This window comes from Chiloscyllium plagiosum, unplaced genomic scaffold, assembly GCF_037043375.1.
Source record: "Chiloscyllium plagiosum isolate Xiang-an unplaced genomic scaffold, Cpla_swu_hap1 HiC_scaffold_23, whole genome shotgun sequence".
In the NCBI taxonomy this organism is placed as follows: Eukaryota; Metazoa; Chordata; class Chondrichthyes; order Orectolobiformes; family Hemiscylliidae; genus Chiloscyllium; species Chiloscyllium plagiosum.
The window spans coordinates 47,888,030-47,910,726 of NW_028270161.1; the positions used below are offsets into that span (position 1 = coordinate 47,888,030).

A 22,697-nucleotide genomic window follows, 5' to 3' on the forward strand; every position below is an offset into this window, starting at 1 on the left:
CTGAAAATTTTGAATAAAAACAGAAGGGGCTGGGCAACTCAGCAGATCTGGCAGCTTCTGCGGGAGAGAAACAGCATTAATATTTCCAGTCCAACATTCCTCTTCTTTGAAACTGACTGCTCACTTACCTGTGATGGTGTGGAGAAAAATAAGGCTATGTGAGCACCCTTCTTCTGCCATCAATATCCCAGTCTCTGCTGGAGTGTGTGTTTCATTCATAAAGGCGATAATTAATGGAACCTACTTGGTAAGGAGCAAGTTCCATTCGACCATTGTAAGATACAAAACACTGGACGCACTGCATCACCTGCTCTCCTGCCCCATGAGAAATGTTGATATTGTTGAGAATTGCATGGGATTTATTTTTATATTCCAATATTCATATATTTTTAATGCAGTTCAGGCAGTTTTTGTGAACACTTGATGATCAGAAAATATGAGCAGAATTAGTCCATTTAGCCCATTGAGTCTGCCCCGCCACTTGATCATGGCTGATATGTTTCGCAATCCCATTCTCCTGCCTTCTCAGTGTAAATGTTGATCTCTTTTACTGATCAAAGATCTATATATCTCTGCCTTAACTGCTCTCAATGACTTGGCCTCCACAGCTTCCACAGATTCACCACCCTTTGGCTGAAGAAAGTCCTCCATATCTCAGTTCTAAGGCTGTGCCTTTGGCTTTATGTCTCTCCTGCTAGTGGAAATGACACTATCCATGCATACACTATCCAGGCCTCTCAGTATTCTTTACTTTTCAATGAGATCTACCCTTATCTTCCTAAACTCTATCGAATACAGACACAGAGGCCTCAACCCCTCCTCAGATGACAAGTCCTTCATCCCCGGGATCATTCTTGTAAACCTCTGCTGGACTCCCTCCAATGCCAGCACATTCTTTTTGAGAAACAGGGCCCAAAGTTGCTCACAACATTCTAAATGTGGTTTGACCAGAGCCTTATACAGTCTCAGCAGTCCATTCCTGCTCCTGTATTCCAGCCCTCTTGAAATGAATGCTAACATTGCATTTGCCTTCCTAACTGTCAACTGAACCTGCATGTTAACCTTAAGAGAATGATGAACTTGGATCCAAGTTCCTTTGTGCTATGATTTCCGAAGTCACTTCCTGTTAAAAATGTCTTCCTCTATTCTTCCTACCAAAGTGCATAACCTCACACATTCCCATAATATATTCTATCTCCTTCGCACAATCTCTTAGCCTATCCAAGTCCATCTGCAGCGTCCCTGCTTCATCAAACTGTCCGTCCACCAATCCTTGTGTCATGTGCAAACTTAGAAACAATGCCCTCAGTTTCTTCAACCAGATCATTAATGTATAATGTGAATAACTTTGGTCCCATCACTGGTTGCCATCCTGAAAAAGACCCCTTTATCCCTACACACTGCCTTCTGGCAGTCAGCCAACCCTGTATCCATAATACATTTATGTGTCTCCTTTTCATATTGCTCATTATCATTCCAAAGCACTTGATGCTCAGCTCATCCAAGATTCAAGGATTTTGATTTGTTCAAGTCTAATAGTTACCAGCAGTTAAACCATGGATCCACCTGGGATATTCCTGTTGATTTCTTCCTCTTATGTTTCCTGGAGAGAGAAAGGATTGAAAGAAATTGAGAGTGTGGATGAATAGGATTAGAACTGATGGGTATGATAATCCATTTATTGCTCCCAAAATGTAATCTGTAATTGGTATTAGTTAATCAAGAATCATGGGCCATGTGTTGTGAATGGAACACAAATCAGAATATCAGAGCTATACTCCCAGAATTTTCTGTTGATTTTGTATTGGGTTTCCACATTCAGTGTGCAAACTCTAAAAATAGCAGCATGTTTATCTAGTTTTCCATAATGCACATATGGTGGGTAAGGCTCTATGTCAGGAACAGGCACTGAGGAAACCAGAACTTCAAAATTTTTCATCTGCTTCTCAAAGCTACATCCAAACTTGTATATTAAGACATATTTCTGATCATTTATCTTTTCATTGAAACATTTTACCAACTGTTACTGGAGATGGGACCATGAACTTTCATCATCCTGTATTTGAGCCATCAGTTCAAGTCATAATGTTCACACTGTTCACAAATTGCAGAGTTATTATTGTGCAGAAGGAGGCCATTCAGCCTATCATGTCTGCCCAAGCTCTCTATGTACTTTGACTGAGTGTTGAGCTACAGCCTTTTCCCATTCCCTTGCATGTTGTTTCCATTTAAATGATCGTCCAATTGAAAGCCTCAATTGAACCTGCCCCCATCACACTTATAGTGTCATAGAATCCCCACAATGTGGAAACAGGTCATTTGGCCCCACACCGACCCTCCAAAGAGCAACCACCCAGGCCAACTCTCCCAACCTAGTACTCTACATTAACACTGACTAATGCACCTAATCCACACATCCCTGAACACTATGGACAATTTAGCATGGCCAATTCACCTAACCTGCACGTCTTTTGATTGTGGGAGGAAACCAGAGCACTCTGAAGAAACCCACGCAGACATGCAGTGTATTTCAAACCCAGACTGCTTGCTGTGTGAAAATTGTTTCCTTTTCTTATCCTCATGATTGCTTCTTTTGGGAAACACTTTAAAGCTGCTTTCAATCTGTTTACAAGTGGCAAGAGTCTATCCCTAAATACTCTGTTCAGCTCCTGTCAACTTTGAGGACCTCCATCAAATTTCCTCTCATTCTTCTCCACTTCAAGGAAAACAGACCAAACTGCCTGTTTGCCCCCAGAGTTTCTCATCACATTCTGGAAGCCTCTTTTACAATTTTTTCAATGCCTTCATGAAATAATGGCACCCACTCATGTCTTTCAGGAAAGGGAACTGCCATCCTTACCTGGTCTGGCCTACGTGTGCCTCCAGACCCATGGCCATGTGGTTGACTCTTCCCTGATCTCTGGGCAATTAGGGATGGGCAAGGACTGCTGGCCCAGCCAGTGACATCCTCATCCTGGCAAAGAATAAAAAAAACAGCTGAGCTCTAACCAATGACCAAGAAAGGACGATCATAATCTCCCAACTCCTGTACTCTGTGCCTCTACTTTTGAAGCCTGGAATACTATCTACATTATTAGCTTCTCTCTCTACCTGTTCTGCCACCTATGTCCACATATTCCTGAGTGTCTCTCCTCCTGCCAACCTTGATAATCATACCCTTTTGTATTACGCTCTCATGCTATGTTCTTTGTATTGAGGTCTTATCACCTCACTTCTCCATGTTAATCTTTATCTGCCATCTATCCACTCACTCCACCAACATGTCAATGTCTTTTTGAACTTCCCCATTGTCCTTCTCACAGTTTACAGTTCTCGTGAGGTTCATGTTGTCCACACAATTTTGAAACTGTGCCCCCTGTCCAGATTTAGCCAAAATGTTAAGCTGATATTTGAGGCGGGATTTTCACCTTGGAGGCAGCTTCCTCCAAGCTCGCTTCTCTTAACCGAATGGCAAGTATACACTGAACACGCTGGCAGCAATCTGACAGCCAGCAGTTTCAGAACCTTATCGGACCCTGCTGACCGAGCTGGGCAGGACTGAGGTAGGTTGAGAACCACTAGGGAGGCTCGATGTGCCAGAGTGGAGGGCAGAATGAGGTCATTTGGCCCACCCAGTCTGCATTTACCTTCCAAAGAGCATCCCACCCTATCCCTGTAACCCCGCATTTCCCGTAGCTAGCCAGCCAAGTCTGCACATCGGTGGATGCCCTGGGGCCAATTTAGCACAGGCAGTCCATCAAACCTACACAGTATCCTCAGAGGCACAACTTAAATGAGATCTTCAGAGAAGTCGAGCTGGTGTGGATCAGATGGGGAAGCCCCTCTGGCACCCGACTTTAATCTATAATGGCAGCTTTCCTGCTAGCAGTTGGCTCCTCAGGGCAATGGAGCATCGAATGCTGATGGGTCCTCAGCCTCTGGCAGAATGGGTACCTTCAAAAAGGCCAGACTGACCAAGCTGTTAATCATCTGTCCTAATATCTCTCTGTACTTGCTGTCTCAACTTTGTGTTTGATGCCTCTACAAAGCCCCTTAGGACACTTTACTACGTTAATGACATTATATAAATGCAAGTTGTTTTTGTAAAGACCAACAGGATTGGAACACACAATATTTGAGAATGTCAAACATTTCTTCTCACAGAAAATAGTTTGACTTTAAAGGCTGAAAGAGAAGAGGCAGCTCAACAGCAGTAATTCAACTAAATTGCTCGGGGGGTGGGGGGGGTGGGGGCTTCTATTACAGGCAATACCATAATCATGTGACCCAGATCCAACCACAGAACCTAATTGCAGCCTCTCCTCAAAATGATGAGGGAGCCTCAGGAGAGCTGTAGATGAACACGGTATGTCTGCATATGAGACGATAGGCCATTTTGAAGGAGAAATGCCAGGCATTTAAATCAGTTGAATGATTCACTTGTGTGGCTCGGTCGACAGTTTTTAAAGAACGAAATCCAGCCAAACCCTACAGGAATCTGTTCTTTCAATAATGGCCAGCAGAACACATAGCAAACAGAACTGGTCAGCTTTCTCAAAGTAAGTACCCGTTTAAAGAGTTTCTGGTTTTGTAATATTGAGCTTTATGCAAACACCAGGGAATCAGCAGGAACTTGGTCTTCAGTGAATAAAGCAGCCAATGTTCTGTCGTGCATTTACCTACCCACCCCCCACCCAATTACTTTTTCCTTAAAATGGACCGATTAGTACGCTAGGCTTCAGCTCGTCCTGTTTTATTGTTCCACCTTCCAACAAAGGCAGCACATGACAAAGTCTTTCTTGTACACTGTTGCCATTAATCCACTGACGGCTTTCAATACGTGTGCTGCTCACTTTGATCAGCACCACTGGGCTGTAAGAAAGCAGGATTACAAACAACGGAGCAGTGGTTGAGGTCAGCGAATCTAGTCATGTTGAAGATTCAGTTGGTGCCTTCTTCACTAGAGAGCTCTGCTCATTTACATGCCTGCTGATTTGTTTCCAGACAGCAGCCCTCTTGTTGGCGTAGGTGGACTGGAGTTGAAAATCATTCAGGAAGTTAAAGACACGTACACAGACACAAATCATTGTTTACCTTGGCATTTCCCAATTTATCAGGTAAAATTAAACCGAGTGAAATAACTAGGGCACATATGAAACTACGTTAGAGGAGGATTCTTAAGAGCCACTGACAGCTCCTTGTTGAATTCACATGTTGGGTCAAATTTTAAATCTTGGCACAAATGCCATCTTTTATTTTGTTATGAGCTAATCATACACTTATTACAGGAAAAGAGATGGTTTGTGCTCCCATCATAGATTGAGCGTGCCTCATTTGGAATGTGTACTTCACGTCTGTCATTTTCCGCCCACCAAGGGGATGAAAGATTATTGAGATATTCAAGGTTAATATCAGATGAGCTTTGGCTTTACTGAATGACTGATCAGGATTAAAGGGCCGAATGGCCTCCTCTTGTTAATTGCTTAAATGTTCACTCATTCTTTGCAACTCCAAAAAGTAAGAAATGGTGACATTGTACTAACAGCCTACTGCTTAACTACAAGCTGCACCCAGAGGCTTGGAGGCCTGATACACTCCTCTCCTGACTGATCTGACCGAACACAATTTTCAGTTGTAGGCAGTGCAGACACACATTTCCCAAGGCGGTAATGTCCTCTTTAGGTACCAGACCTGGCTTTTTTAATATCACTGGAGCCTGTTCTGTGATTTTAACCTTGGGCGAAGAACGAACAGTCATATTTCCTTCAAGTCAAACCTGTCAAAAGTCAGATCCAGGGCCAGAAAGGTTCATTTTCAGGCTGGGAGGCATTACAGTCGTCCTCTGGACCCCACAAGAAAGCCTTAAGGTTCTGATCACCTCTGAGCTACCCACCAAATCCCATCATTTACCTAGCCCACTGTGGACCATTTCTGTAGGCCTCCAGTGTTGGCTTTTTGCTACTCACTGACTAATCCTTGATTTAGCTAGAATTGTTTTCAGTGGAGTGGTCAAGCTTGTAAGGCAATGGCTTCTGGGGTCTCAATATGTGAGTTTGTCATTTGCATAAATTAAAATTGGGTTTTTGTTTGCGGCCAGTCAAACTGCAGTTTGAAGGTTAGCTTCTCAGGCAATGAGCTTTAGAAACTTGCAACTAATGCTCTCAGGTCTATATTACAAATTACCTGCAATGTCAAACCAAATTCACAACCTCACTCTGAAAAGCAACCAGAAATGCTACCATGTGAATGTTTTTCTAAGGTCAGGATGAAGCCAAGCTGTTAACACTGAACAGAGTGTGCTTTCCTCTGCATCAACCTTGCACTATCTGACCGAGGCCTGTTAGATCTGGAAAGCAACAAAAGAGCACTATCTATCATTTGAGAATAACAGCAATGTAGTACAGGAGCAACTTACATTTATCTTATGCTTTTGTGTAGTAAAGCATGCTCAGAGAAGGAACTGATACTGAGTACATGATAAGAAGGCAATTCACAGCTGGTAAGTTTTAAGAAGCATTGTAAAAGAGAAGTTGAGATATTTGGGGGTAGATTCCAGAGCTTGCCATCCAAGCAGCTGCAAACTGGGTTGCCAGTGGATACAAAGGCAATTGGGATGTGCAAGAGAGACTTGGAGGGAAAGAGCCTGATTCTGAAATGTATTTATCATGCTACTTTTAATCCAGTTGTTCACGATTGTTCAGGATACAAGATCAGAAACATTTCATAGCTCCTGTTAATAGAAATAACTTTGGAAATCCAGCACACTGAAAATTATGGGCGGTACTTAATGCAAGTGACTGGGGTCCTTCTCAAGGAGAGGCAGCGAGAGTCCTATGTTTCCACCTTTCAGACAAGTCCTCAAATTAAATGCTAATTAAACACTTAACTGGGCAGTTGCTTGGGATCAAGGACCTTGGGGATGGCCATCCCACCAATCAGAGTCTGGCAGTTGTGAATTGCAGGCTGATCCAGCAATGGCAGTGGTAGGTGCAGGTAATGCATTCGCCAGAGGACGTAAGATGACAGAGGGGAGAATGGAGACCATGAGGGAAGGGTGTGGGGGGATCGGTAGCGAAGACAGGGGTGGGAATGAATGCTCTTCATGCCTCACCGCCCATCCCCCTCACACTGCAGGGTCCATCAGCCAGAAACTGAGTGTCAGTGAATCGGGAGTCTTCAGCACATTGACTCCTCTGCATTAAATGTCCTCCTTTCCTCCCCCATAAAACATCACAAGTTAATAAACAGATGGGAATCAGTCAACAAAGAGATGATATACTAAGGGTTCTCTTTTGATTTGATTCTTTCCAGTTTCTTAAAAAGAAATTATAGTTCTGAGGAAAGATTCAAAAATCTGGGGCTTTGTTCACTGGAACAGAGAAAGGGAAAGACAGTAGCATGAAAATATGTAAGATATTAAAATGGAAAGTGGTGAAAAATTAGCTAGAAAATTGGTAACAATGAGTTGAACCTTGGGTGAGGAAAGCCAAGTGTTGAAGAATTTTCCTGCACAGAGGTACAGAGGAACCTCTATCATCCAAGGTCACGGGCAGGGAAGTATTTCATTTGGTCGATCGAATTCTGGATAATCGAGTGCCCGATAACGTAGTTTAGCCAAGCATTGGCACGTTGCCATCTTGTCTGGATAATCTGAAATTTGGATAATTCAAATGCTGGATAATAGAGGTTCCTCTGTATATGAATTATTTACCACAAGTAAATATGGAGTTATTATACTGATGTTGTAGCATCACACAAAATGATCACAGGCCAGACATTAAGCTAAAACTCTGAATTCCTGACTTGCTCCCCATTCACTCAGGAATTTAGATCAGTTAAACCTTCTCGTGTTATTAATGGGAATGCCTGAATTGAATAATAAGAGCAAAATAAGGGGAATTGCTTCATGAATAGATTCAATAACATTCCTAATGTGGGACCAAGATGGATGTGTCAAATGAGAGAGTTCTATCAGATTTGTATTTGCCATGATTTGGAAAGTAATCCACAAGGGCTCTTGTGGTGCAGTAGTATGGTTCCCTACCTCTGGTCCACAAAGCCTGGGTTCAAGTCCCACCTGCCCTAGATGTATTTCTGAACAGGTTGATACATATAAATTAAGTAAACCACATATGCAGAAGTTCCAGATGTTGAATCATTCTTAATGAACGAATTGAAGAATTAGCTTATACGGAAGATAGCAGAATGTAGTTTCTGTTCCAAGGCATTAACATCTGGCTCATTGCCGTAGAGTTGCTGACAGTCAAAGCTGTAGTTAATGGTGCTTACTTAGTTCCTGGGTTACAGCGTAATATTATTGCTAATTCTAACATTAGACATTTTGTCCACAATTAGAAAATGTCAGAAGAACAAATTCAGCTGAATTTTGTATCTAGTTGACCAATTCTTTTTCAGATTACAGTAAAATAAACAGGATGTTGAAAAATTTGATGCATTCTATACATCATAAGTAAATGGTTCACATGAGCCACAATCGTTAAAAGCTCATCAAAAGCTGTCACATCATCAAACAGCTGAATGGACAGCCCCCATTGTCCAGACTATCATAACAAAACTGGGTTTGCCATAGGATGGGAACAAAAGCATTCATTTGTCTATTGATTTCCTTTCACCAGTCGACATGCCCTGGAGCAGTAATCATATACCAGCTAACTGAGTACAGGCATCGCCTACTGTGTCTCTCATTGCAGGAGTACATTTTTCTTAAATTTTTGATAACTGGGATGAAGCTGAAGGCTTCTGTACAAAGAAGCTCGAAGATTCAAAGGTTCATTGAAGTCCAAGTAAATTCATTTCCTTTGAACTCAAAGTTTCTCCCTGTCAAACAAATTCGACAACTGAGCAGCTGGAATTTAAAGTGTTCCTCTATTTACATACAGACAGTGCAACCATTGTTGCAGTTTATCTATGAAAACAAACATTGTCATTATGAATAAATTGTACACTATAAAAGAAGCAATTCCTTGGGTTGTCTCAAAGTGCTTCACAAAATGCAGGATGGGACAAGAAAGCCAGTTTCTGTTTGATTAGCTAAGTGTACAACCTTTTACTGAAGAGCTCGTCAGATATCCTGAACAAGATTCCTCCCTTCTGTGAATGACCATTTAATCCACATTTCAGGGGTTTGTTGAGGAAGGAATCTTGTTCATGATATCTGGAGAATTTCTCAATCTTTGTATATCATCCAGCACTCACTCTGTACAATATTGGCAAATTAAGGCTTGCAGCAGTGTTTGAGCGTGTTCTTAGTCGGAGGTGAATGCACTCCTAATCTGAGCCAGAATACACTGGCTGATGCACTGATTTTCCAGTCATACCAAGAATCTGGAATGGTGGGGAAGGACCCATGGTCCAGATAGGAATCAATGATGTAGATAAAACCAGGAATAAGCTTCTGCAAAGGCAGTTTGGGGAGCAGGATTCCAATTATAATGCAGAATCTCACTTGGCCCAATCTTATGATTGTTATTTAGGTACATTTTAAAACAGCTAGCAACAGTGCCCTGGTGGATCAGAAAGAAAATTCAGCTAATGAAGGAGGTGTGGGAAAATATAAAAATGATGAACTTAAAACCAATAACTTAGACCAAGGTGCAGTTTTTTTTTATTCCTTACAGTATGGAAACAGGCCATTTGATCCAACATGTCCACACCGACCCTCCGAAGAGTAATCCACACAGACCCATTCCTCTACCCTATGTTTACCCCTGACTAATGCACCTAACACTATGGACAATTTATCATGGCCAATTCACCCAACCTGCACGTCTTTTGGATTGTGGGAGGAAACCCACACAGACACTGGGAGAACGTGCAAACTCCATACAGACAGTCACCTGAGGTAGGAATCGCACCCAGGCCCCTGGCGCTGCAAGGCAGCAGTGCTAACCACTGAGCCACCAGGCTGCCCCAGTAGAGTTGGTTAAAGCAAACAGAATGGGCCAGAAGGGACAAAGAAAGATAACAGGCCTTCAGGGAAAAAAAAGAACAGGCATTGATTAAAGCAAAAGGCACTATATCTGAATGCTTGAAATATTCACAACAGAACAAAATAATACATTGACAGAGAGAATAAATGGGTTTGGTCCAAGTTCTACTATTAAGCATCTTTTGTTAACACTAATTGACTGTAATGCAATTGATGAAGAAGGATCGCTGTTTCTAAAATGCGAACTTGTAAAATGTGCTGGCAGTAATGCGGTTACATCACCAACACTTTAAGTGTTATTTTTATTGCGCGATTTTTATATAGTGCAGAGTCACACAAGAACGCAACTGTCGAGTTAGAAGAAATGACTGTTGTAATTTTATTAAAATGATTGCAAAGTGATCAAGTTTGAAACTAAATATTCCAGGCTACTTGACTTTGATAAGAGATATGTAAAATGGAGAACGCGAGGACAGTCCTTGTGACAAATACCGGGATAAAAACACTAAAGAGGAATGATGTAACCTTGGAAAATCACGATGTAGTGTGGGTTTGGGTGAAGGTGAGCCAATTAGTCTGCCAGTGGTAGTGAAAAAAATGATAGACGTTATACCGGGAATGAGGGAATAAGGCATTTGGAAAATGATTGTGATTGAGCAGAGTCAACACAGACCTCTGAAAAGGACAAATCTGTTGGAAGTTTTAAGATTATAACTACATAGCTGGATAAACAAAAGCTGACCATTGAATATGACCTATTTGGATTTTCAAGAAACATTTGCTAAATTACTATATAAGTAGCAATTTTCAAAATTGGATTCCAAAGAGATTTGGGTAAGATGTTTGTGTGGATTAAGGATTGATTAATTGATAGAAAACAGTGCAGGAATAAAGAAACATACTTGAGTACCGCAAGGATCAGTTCTTGGGTTTCAGATATTTACATAAATGAGTCTAACATATCCAGGTTTGCTAATGACGCAAAGTTATTCAGAAAGCTAAACTGTGAGAAACAGACAAAGACAGAATGGAATACAGATTGATTAAGTGAATGTGCAGGAGCACAGCAGATGTTGCATCATTTGGTGAAATTTGAAGTTATCTATTTTAAAAGAAAAAATACTAAAACCGATTTGTTTTAAATAGTAAGACTATGAAATATTGGTTTTCAGAAGCACTTGAGTGGCTTTATACACCAAACATAAGAAGAGGTACAGCAAGCAATTAGGAAAGCAAATGATATGTTGACCTATACTATCAAAAGATTGCAGTTCTATAAAGAAACCTTACTGCAGTTGCAAAGCAGTTTGAGGTCACACCTCAGAAATTGTGTACAATTTTAGCTCCCTAGCTAGGGACGGAGGTATCTGGTTTAGAGGGAGTGCAAAAAAGATTTTTTAAAAATTCCTTGTTTGAGGTAATTGTCCTATGAGGAGAGATTAAATAGACTAGGCCTATCTTCTCTAAAGTTTGTTATCATTGAAAAGTAAAATGAATCTAAGGTCTTGACAGAACATGTGCTGGAAAATGACTTCTCAACCGTGGAGTCTAGAATCAAGAGTCCTATGAGTCATAGTGTCAGAATAGGGTCTTAGGCCTTATTCAGTTGATTAGGCCTAAAATGAGAAGAATGGTGATTCAATGCACTCTAAATCTTGTAATTTTCTACCAAGGAGGGATGTGAAAGCTCTTAAAATGCATTGAAGACAGAGGTTGTTAGAATTAAGGGAGCCGAAAGATTTCAGGATCATGTGGCAAGTTGGAATTGAGGTGGATTGGCCAAAGAGCAAATGCCCTACTCTGTTTATGTTTCTTATGTTTTTACCTTGCATTTACATTGGGACATAACAACATATTCCAAAGTATTTCACGGGAATCTAGTGTGAACAAAACAATTTGTTGAGAGCAGCAACACTACTGTTACCTTCAGAATTGAGTGCATGCAAGATAAAATCACAAGTACATTGTATCCAAGCAAAATGAGAATTTGTTCAAAACAACCGCCTGATCAGTAAGTTGCCTTAGCAAAATGATCAAAGGAAATGCAAAATTATGATCAGAATGAGTACATATTTACTTGAGAAAACAAATTCACCCCAACCTATGCTTGGGGACCATGTGTAACTATGGCATGTTACTACACATAGAAAAATGAAAATGTGGCAAGATGCTGAGGTAGCAACTGATTTGCTATTGCCTGTTTTTTTGCCCATCGGTATCAGTTAATACCATCCCCTGTAAAGTAACATATGGTAGAACTGGAATGTTGAATTCATGGAGAGTTAGGGGGAGTTCCTCTTGTCTCAGCACTAGACAATAGCTGAGTAAATCTGGTGAACAGTGAATATACCACATTGTCCAAGATGTATTTCACTCCCATTAACTGCAAAAACGTTTAGCTTGTGCACAGCTAAAGGTACCAGTTGATCTTCATTTGAACATCTTGCCTCTGGAGGGGTCCAGGCAACTTCGTAGAGCTCCAAAGACTACGTTCTATTTGTGCAAATTAGATATCTGACCACTTGGTCACCATATGGACCAGAGAATTTTGTGACTACTGTAATTCTGAATAAAATGGAGAGAATGTAGTCACAATAGATGTGTCCACTCTGATAAGAGCTTTAACTGATTGCACTAACAGAGCATTTAAAATTTGCTTGAAAGTTAGGAAATTATCATGAGAGAGTAAAATACTAATCGAACAGCACTGCACTGTGAAGATTTGGAGTGTAATAGAGCTACTTTCTAAACTTGATGTATAAAATTATAAAGGCATTCTATAACTGCAAACTGTTGAGAAGATAGGACTTAGAACATTACAGCAGAGTACAGGCCCGTCGGCCTTTGATGTTGTGCCAACCTGCCAAAACAATCTGAAGCCCAGCTACCCTACACTTTTCCACTTTCATCCATGTTTATTCAATGACCATTCACATCCCCTTAAAGTTGATGAGTCTACTACTGTTGCAGGCAGTGCGTTCCACACCTCTGCTACTCAGTAAAGAAACTATCTCTGACATGTGTTCTATATCTATCACCCCTCAATTTAAAGCTATGTCCCCAGTGCTAACCATCACCATCTGAGGAAAAAGGCTCTCACTGTCCACCCTATCTAACCCTCTGGTTATCTTCTATGTCTCAATTAAATCACCTCTCAAACTTCTTCTCTCTACCGAAAACAGTCTCAAGTCCTTCAAAGACCTTCCCTCCATGCCAGGCAACATCCTAGTAAATCTCCTCTGAACCCTTTCCAAAACTTCCACATCCTTCCTATAATGCGGTGACCAGAACTGCACACAATGCTCCAAGTGTGGCCGCACCACAGTTTTGTACAGCTGCAACATGACCTTGTGGCTCCAAAACTTAATCCCCCTGCCAATAACAGCTAACACACCGTATGCCTTCTTAACAACCCTTTCAACCTGGGTGGCAACTTTCAGGGATCTATGTACATGGACACCAAGATCACTCTGCTCATCTACACTACCAGGAATCTTACCATTAGTCCAGTACTCTTTATTCCTCTTGCTCCTTCCAAAGTGAATCACCTCACACTTTTCTGCATTAACCTCCATTTGTCACCTCTGAGCCCAGCTCTGCAGCTTACGTATGTCCCTTTGTAACCTGCAACATCCTTCGGCGCTATCCACAACTCCACTGACCTTCGTGTCATCCAAAAATTTAGTAACCCATCCTTCTAAACCCTCATTCAGGTCATTTATAAAAATGACAAACAGCAGTGGCCCCAAAACAGATCCTTGTGGTACCCCAATAGGAACTGAACTCCAGGATGGGCATTTCCCATCGAGCACCACCCTCTGTTCTTTCAGCTAGCCAATTTCTCTGCTAATAACTGCTCAGACATCAGTACTAGAATTCCTACCATGTGGAAACAGGCCATTTGGCCCAACAAGTCCACACCAACCCTCCGCAGAGTAACCAACTCAGACCCATTCCCCTACCCTATTACTCCACATTTACCCTAACTAATGCACTCAACCTATGTATCCCTGAACACGATGGACAATTGAGCATAGCCAGTTCACCTAAACTGCACGTCTTTGGACTGTAGAAGAAAACCAGAGCATCCCTGGAGGACACCCATGGGAAGAGTATAAACTCTACACAGACAGTCGCTGAGGCTGGAAGCAAACCCAGGTCCCTGGCACTGTGAGGCAGCAATGCTAACCACTGAGCCACCGTGCCACCAATAACTTTATGATTTTCAAGGATTGACCAAAAGAACAACTTGACTGGAAGTTACAGACAATAGCCAAAACTATCTGCGTCCATTCTGAATAGATTAGATTACATTACAATGTGGAAACAGGCCCTTCGGCCCAACAAGTCCACACCGACCCGCCAAAGCGCAACCCACCCATACCCCTACATTTACCCCTTACCTAACACTACGGGCAATTTAGCATGGCCAATTCACCTGACCTGCACATCTTTGGATTGTGGGAGGAAACCGAAGCACCCGGAAGAAACCCACGCAGACACGGGGAGAATGTGCAAACTCCACACAGTCAGTCGCCTGAGGCGGGAATTGAACCCGGGTCTCTGGCGCTGTGAGGCAGCAGTGCTAACCACTGTGCCACCGTGCTGCCCCCACGGTGCCTAGTTGTGGACCAGTCATTTTTAAAAGTTACAGTTACAGAATAAGAACATGCCTGTGGCTCACTTCATATTCCAGTCTGATCAATGGCATCACTCTGTTCTTTATCCCATTTAGTTGCCTGGCAGCATGCTGTGCATTTCTGGAACTGAATCTAATCCAAAGTGGGGCCACCAGCTAAGGTTAAAGTGCTTAAAGAGAAATGTTTTGGGTTTATCAGTGTGATAGGGTGCTGCACACTTAGGTTAGTGAAATTCCACAAGACACCATTCAAACAAACCACTGTTCTAGATATGTAGATCTTTGCATTTAGCTATCAGCAATGGGGTTGTTCTGGATAGTTTCACAGCTGAGATTTCACGTAAACCTGCTGAAAAGACAGTATGGCAACTCATGTCTGACCCACCCAATTTAAATCCATTACCAGCCCAGACTGAAGTTAATTTAGCTTGTCACTCTCGACTGCTAGGTCAGACATTTCATCACTGTACAGTAGAACTACTGTATGCAATTTTAAAAAACATCATTAGCAGTTTAGCAGCATTCCAACTGTGTTTTTATTCCATAGGTGGTCTAATTTTCATGTGGTCTGCTAGGTTTTATAGTTATGTCAAGAATATACTCTCTATAGCAACTGCCCCTGGTTTGAGAAAGAGAACAATGAGCCTCTTTTTTTCCATTGCTGGCTTCTAAATGAAGAACAAATTATGTTTTCCACAATCAGGTCATGGCAACATTTGCTAAGCTGGAAAAGTTGTCAGATAATCGTAATTACATTAATCGTCCAGCTCTGAAACAGACCAGTTGGCCCAATTGATCTTGCAGGTGTTTAATCCCTATGTGAACTTCCCTTCATTTTCCATCACACAATGCTATCGGTATAGCCCTATATTCCTTCTTCTGTTGTGTGTGACTTCTTGAGTGTTATCCACTCCTCATGGTGAAGGATAACATTATAACCTCAGTGTGGGTAGAGGAGTTTCTTTGCTTCTTTGTTGGATTTATTAGAGACTCTTATTAATGTCCCCTTAGTTCTTGTCTCTTGCCTTAAATGTTAAATATTTTCCATTTGCCTACCTCATCAAACCCTTTTGTAATCTTAAATATCTCTATAAAGTCACCCCTCTCCTCTTGTACAACACTTCTGCCTAAACTTTGCGTGTATAGCTGCAGTGAGAATGCTGCTTACCACACCACACATCAGAAAATGATGGATAGTACACCAGTAATTGCCCAGGACATGTCAATAATAGGTGATAATCCTCCCTGCAGGCTGCAGTTGATGATCTAGTCATTTATCTTTCTTGGAGGAACAAGAACATTGAATCATTTATGAAGTTATCAAAGATGAATATGGTCTTAGCGGGTAAGTAGAAATTCTTTCCCTGGTGAGGAACATTCCTTGAATTTTCATCACGTGCTTTACCTGCCACAGATAGCACCCCCACCCAGAAACCAAAAGCTTCCTTGGGCAGAGTTTTCCATTCCATTGGAGACAGGTTGGATGATCAAAGGGATTGGAGAAACCTGATGACTTCTCACTGCCAAGCCTGAAGTTAACTCTTATTTAGGGTTAATTTAGATTCAGAGTATTTCCCTGATAACTGCTGTCAGCTGAGTTCAAGCTAGTCAATTCCTCAAAAACTTAGTCTTGGGTTCATTGGGTTGACAGAACTATCCCACAGAAGAGGAAGCTGCCAAGAATATTACATTTCTCCAAATGACTTGCTTAATTTTAATAAGCTTTAGCTATGCTATCAACATCTCAGATATTTTAATGGTCCGGGATTTCTCTCTCAGGAATATGTACTTTCCCACTTGCGGAGTATGTAGAATATCTAACAGTACCTAAGAATGCACCAACGTTTAAAGTAAAATTTTATCTTAAAGACCTGAATAAGTAAGATGGGAGAAAATATGTTTTCTCCCCTGTGGGAGAAAATATGTTTTGAGAAGTATTAACTGAGGGTTCCTAATAGTTCTTAAATTTCAGTCAAAGGGCTTTAGTTTTTCTATTATTTAGATTTCTCATGTTTTGATGTATATTTCCTAAACGTCCCTCCCACTTCCATGTGTTGTGTAATCTCGCATAATTCCTTAAGTATGCAGTAAAGATTCATTTACATAGTCAATTTGTACAGGATGCTTTTTTCTCTCTTTCTCTCTCTCTATATATCTCTTTTTTTCACTCCCTCTCTCCATATCTATATCTGTGACCACCCAAATCCACGATGTTGCCAATGCATCCCAAATTCACTTATGTGCCCTTGGCAAGTGCCTCAGTGAAAGGTCTCCCTCTCCCTCACATTATAACCTCAGCAACTGGTGTAAAGTAATTGAGTCCAACAGCAGGGAGAAAGGTCATTTGACCCAAACTGGTCCATGGCAACCAAAATGACTTAGAGCTCATTCAACACAATGTATAATAGTGCATTCTAACAGGTTTTCCAGCACAGCTTCAGAAATGCCTTGAAAGTGCCGCTGAGCTGTGTGCAAAAATAGCTGAGACTTCCACTAAAACAGAGTGAGTGTTCATAGTTTTCTTGGGAAACCCAGTGCATCTCGATTCCAAATCAAATTCCAACCAAACCACACTGATGCCATGATTCCATGCTTGGTGGGACAGTTCTGAAGTTTAGAGCGTGCCAGCAATGATTTGATTAGGAACAATTTATACAAAAATATTTAATTTTATCTTAAGATCACTGCCTATCAATCTTTTCAGTTCTAGCTCTGTTATTTCTCTTTGCTAATTCTCTTTATCGCCTTTGTCTGTTCTTGTACCTCTGAGTTACAGGGTAGTATTGCTGCCCATTTAATTAATTTTCCATAACTTGACCCCCATCACATTTCTCTGGAATAATTTCACAATCATTCTAAACCCTAGCCAGCTACCCCATCAAGTATTAATCAAGTTCTTCATGAGAAAGTGTTTTTTGACATTTGTTCAGGAGATTTCTTTTACTATGTTGGACTCATACCAGATGGCAGGTTTGTGGTTTGATTTCAAATAGTGTTCAGGATGACCCTTTCCTGTTTCACTCTAGATTTAGTTTACCTCTCTGAAGGCCCCTAACATCAACCTTCTCTCAATATTGAATCTTTCCAACCTTCTCTCATAACAATGTTGACAAATGTCTGTTCATTGGGTAGGAATACTTAATTACTCCAAAGAAAGTAGGCAAAAGGTAAGTAATAGATAAGTAGAGAATCAAATAGAACAATAAGATAGAGTGTGACTTTCCATTGCAACAAAGAGTCCAGTTCTTCAATTGAAACCTCTACGTCTCTATGAAATAAGTTAAAAATCACACAACACCAGGTTATAGTCCAACAGATTTATTTGGAAGGACTAGCTTTCAGGGTGCTGCTCCTTCATCAGGTGGTTGTGGAGCTTGTGCTTTCAAATAAACCCTTTGGTGTTGTGTGATTTTTAACTTTGTACCTCCCAGTCCAACAGCGGCACCTCCAAGTCACAGACAAGAAAAGCACTATCCCCATTACCTTTTATAATGCTCTTGACAGCTCTTAATTTTACAGGACTTTTCCTGCATTCCACATGGTCTGTGAGGGTATCCTTCCTCTGGCCTCTGATTAAAAACCCATTGAAAGCATCAGGTGATCTAGATGGAACTGGGGAAAGAAGTAGAGTAATTATGTTTGAGTTCTGGTGAGAATGAAGTGAGCCAGCAGACAGGAGAGTGCTAATGAAACGTCTGTTCACGTTCCGTGGAACAAAGCATGACCAGATAATTACCGATTGCTAGCTCAAGTCTGCGGAAGGTAAAGCATTAAGATTTGTATTTGAATATTCAATGACTAAATATTTAAGCAAAGACAAAATAGAAGAGATTAGCATGAATTATAGTATGGAAGATTTTGCATGACAAACTTGCTGAGTTCTTTGAAGTGATGAAAGATGTGATGGATTGATAAGAGCAGTGAATATGGTGAATTTGGTCTTTTTTTCATCCATTCATGAGATGTGAGTGTAGTGAGTAAGCCAGCATTTATTACTCATCCCTAATTGCCCTTGGGCAGTTGTTGGTGAACTGTGCTGTTGAACTGCGGCAGTTCTTGGGGTGCACCCACAATACCATAAGAATTGATTTTGATGCAGTAACAGTGAAGGAGCAGTGATTTAGTTCCAAGTTAGGATGGTATGTGTCTTGAAGGGGAACGTGGAGGTAGTGGCGTTCCCATGCACTGTCTCCTAGCTGGTAAAGCTCATGGATTTAGAAGGTGCTGATGGGGGAGCTTGGAGACATTCTGCTGTGGTTCTTCTGCCATTGTGCATCGGTGGTGGAGAGAATGAATGTTGATCTTTCCGTTTTGGGCACCACTGTGTCTAGCGTGCATTTGAGATGGTAAAGACCAATAATATGAGGAATAATAACATTGCGTTTCATTAGTTAAGTTATTTCTGGATTGATTTGCTTCATAAAAACATTATAGTTTGATAAGACTATATCATAATTCAATTATACCAGTGGTGCCCTTAAAGCGACAATTGCGCTGGCTGTTATTAAATTACACTGCAGCCTGGGTAGTGCCCTTTTAATAAAATAAGTGGGTGATTATTTTGAGATGTGCTGCCTATTAATAATGTTTGTTTATTGAAAGACTGATGATAGGATTAACACTTCTGCTTACAGGTCCCTCATAATAGCAAACCCAAGGGCATTACCACACCCTGTGACTTCCTCTTTGAACATTCTTTATATAGAAGTCCCAGCGGCTTCCAAATATGATTATGGCTAGAAATTGTATGATTCAGAATTGACGAGGGGTTAGGGAGAAGGGCTGAAGGGGGAGTATGTAGAGAATTTGAACCTTCAAACTGATGAACCAATGGATACTATGAAAGAGTAAATGTTGACCGTATTCACAATGAATTCCTTTTTATTGGCAGAATGACCAGTCAGAGAACAGATGATGACGAAGAAGAACTTGCTAAAGAACGGCGTCGTAAAGCTCGTCAGGAGCGCCTGCGGGAATCAGCACTCAGCCAGGACACTCTGGAATTCAATTCCCAGAACAGGTAGGGAGACACTGTGGAATCCAACATGGCAGAGGCACGTTACCCATTCTCTGTCCTATACTTCCATTGAGTGGAGCTCTGATCTGGGAGGGCAAGATGTCTGATTACACCCTCAGAAATAACCCAGCCTTGAGCACAGAAGGAGAAATGTAACTTCAGCCACAAAACATCTTGACAGAAATTTGTGCACAACAAACGAGCTGTGGGGTAAGACTGGGCAGTTGGACAAATTAGTAACCCTTACAAAGAGCCAGCACAAGCACAGTGGGCCAAATGGCCTCTTTTCAATGCTTTATCATTTTACGATTTACATTTTGTATTTCCTTGCAATCACATCTGCAAATATATGGCGAGACAATTACTACCTATCTCCACTGAAGCTGTCTCATTCAGCCTTGTGGCAATCAGTGTCAAAGCCTCCAATGCATTAACTGCCTCTTAGCAGAAGCAAGATATAACAGACAATAAACCTCACTCTCTTTTTGATATTTTGCTGAATTGGTTTAGTTTATTTCTTTACTTATAAAAAGATGTTAAAACATGGGTCTGCTCCCTCCCGATCATTGACCAGTGACCCTAAGCTTCAAAGGTGTGCAGCTGTGAATGTCAACTAAGAATCATAGATTCCTGGTAATTTAGAAGCAGGTTATTCAGCCCATCGATTCTACGCCATCCCTCTGAAAAGCATCCCACTCACCCAGTCCCTGTGTTTCCCATGGCTAACCCACCTAGCCTGCACATCCCTGGACAATCCACCTAACCTGCACATTGTTGGACTCTGGGAGATAACTAGATCACATTCATGCAAACACTGATAGAATTTGCAAACTCCACACAGTAGCCCGAAGTTGAATCAAACCTGGTCCCTGGTGCTGTGAGGCAGCAGTACTAACCATTGAGCCACGTGCCACTCTGTTCAAAGGAGGTTTGACTGTGATGCTTCCTATGATGCAATAGCCAGAATATGATCACTGTCAGGAGTCTAATTGAAGAATGGTGACTTGGGTTAGTTATGGAAGAACAGTCCCAATCTGTAGGGTCAGTGCACTCTGGCTCATTCTCTAGATTCTTACTCTCTCTGTGACTTGTCTTGTTCTTGGTAGTTTTTCTCTCTCTTGCTCTCTGTCTCTCTCACTCTGTCCAGCTGTTTCCTGGAGTCTCTCCCTTTGTCCGTTTATTCTCTTTCTAGCTTTGTGGGGAGGGTAGTTTCGAATGCAGCACTGACTTCTCTGCACAGCTGCAGCATCTGCACTTAGTGTGTCTGTTCCATTTAATTCTCCTCCACCCTGGCCTCCCTGTAGTCCCTTACCAGCCATCTGTGATGCACTCCCATTGGCCACTCACTCCCTGCTTGAACCTCAGCTGATTTTGAAGCAAGCCTCAGGTAAGCGTTCATCGCAAACTTTAACCCAGATCCTTGCTGCCCTTCTCAAGCTGCCTGTACCTCTCATTACATTTTCCATATCAGCTCAGACCTCAGCTCCTGCATTCACCTGATGCCTCTCTTCATTTTGCACTCATTCCTGTTTTGTCACATTTATTTTCTGCAACCTCTTTTTCTTCTTTTCTTTTCCCACCTCTGTACTTGCCTTCCAGAAGCACAGACATCATCTGGTATTACCCCAACATGACTTATTCCCAAGAGCTATTTCCCTTGCTGGGGTTTCTCACATTGGTAAGGCATCAAATTTTATTCCACAGCCTGTTAAAATGTGCCACTGAGACACAGCCCTGTGAAAGGTGTGTTTTAAATTAGACAGCATAAGTCGCAGTTCTATACTGCCTTTAACCTAGTAAAACATCCTGAGGTGCTTTACAAGAGCAAAGTTACTCAGAAATTGCCACAAAACAAAAGATTAATTAGCCACTTGATCAAAGTAGTCGCACGGTGGCTCAGTAGTTAGCACTGCTGCCTCACAGCACCAGGATCCCAGGTTCAATTCCAGTTTCAGGTGACTGTCTGTGTGGAGTTTGCATATTCTCCCCGTGTCTGCGTGGGTTTCCTCCCACAATCCAAAGATGTGCAGGTCAGGTGAATTGGCCATGCTAAATTACCCATTGTGTCAGGTACGTTAGTCAGAGGGAATGGGTCTGGGTCGGTGTGGACTTGTTGGGCTGAAGGGCCTGTTTCCACGCTGTGGGGAACCTAATCTAATCTAATCTAATTTAATCAGGTTTCTCCAGCCTCCTTAAAGGAGTATAAGATAGGGGTAAGAGACAGGGGCAAGAGAATTCCTTTGGAAAGGAATTCAGAGTTCTGGGCCTCGATGGCTGAATGCACAGCTGAAAGTGTGGCTGCCTGTGTCCAGAGTGCACCAGAGATTGCCAAGAATAAGGAGAGGAAAAAGAAGGATTTTCTGAGTCCGATGAATCAATAGAAGTGTAGTGCATTTCATTTCAGACAAACGTGTACCTAATCCAAGCCTAGAATTCCAATGTCCCAAATCATTTCCCATCACAGCCACTACACAGAGTTCTCCATCCATTCATAACTTGTAAATATAAAACTCAGATCCAAGTAGAAGTTTCTCCAATTATTCATTAATTTATTCCTTGCTGTACTGACTTGTGTCTGTAACTGGCACCTGCAAACTATTGTACACTGCCTAATCCTCTTCAGAAAAGATTGTTTTGTGTAAAATAAAAATAGCTTTTACTGTAAGGTGAGGTCTGCACACTCCCTGCCCTTGGCACAGCTTGCAGAGCATGGGAAAGTGTATAGGAACTTCGCATCCCGATGTGGATGCAAATGATTTGTAGCCCTAGCAAATTTCTATCCTTTGAATTTAATAGATAGGAAATGGACACATTACAGACGTTCCCAACATGCACACCTGGCATATGGAACCTGTACAAGAGCAATGAATTATCAGGCGTGGCATCCAAATTCAGAGGTAGCAGCAGGAAAAACTCTCTGGACAAGTTGGGAAATACCGTGAGCCCGATCTATCCCCTTTATTCTTGGTGGGTGCTAAATTGGATAGACCCCAAGGCAGGCACAGCAATGGGGATATGCACTTAACCATCATTCTGTTCAGTGAAATATAGACAAGACACCAACTTCATGTTGCCCAGTCATATGAATGACT

At 41.6% G+C, this 22,697-nt stretch overlaps 1 protein-coding gene across 8 annotated transcripts in view; it reads left to right on the forward strand.

Annotated features, from left to right (window-relative positions):
- Positions 1–22,697, forward strand: part of LOC122561625 (non-muscle caldesmon) — a 213,307-nt gene that overhangs the window by 115,721 nt on the left and 74,889 nt on the right. For all 8 annotated transcript variants that reach the window (XR_015761172.1, XR_015761170.1, XR_015761171.1 and 5 more), the window contains exon 4: positions 19,480–19,608. Coding sequence is in view for 4 of the 8 variants with exons in the window: in XM_043713554.2 (XP_043569489.2) it covers positions 19,480–19,608 (129 nt within the window). In the remaining 4 variants the exon portion in view is untranslated. The remainder of the gene's footprint in view (positions 1–19,479; positions 19,609–22,697) is intronic.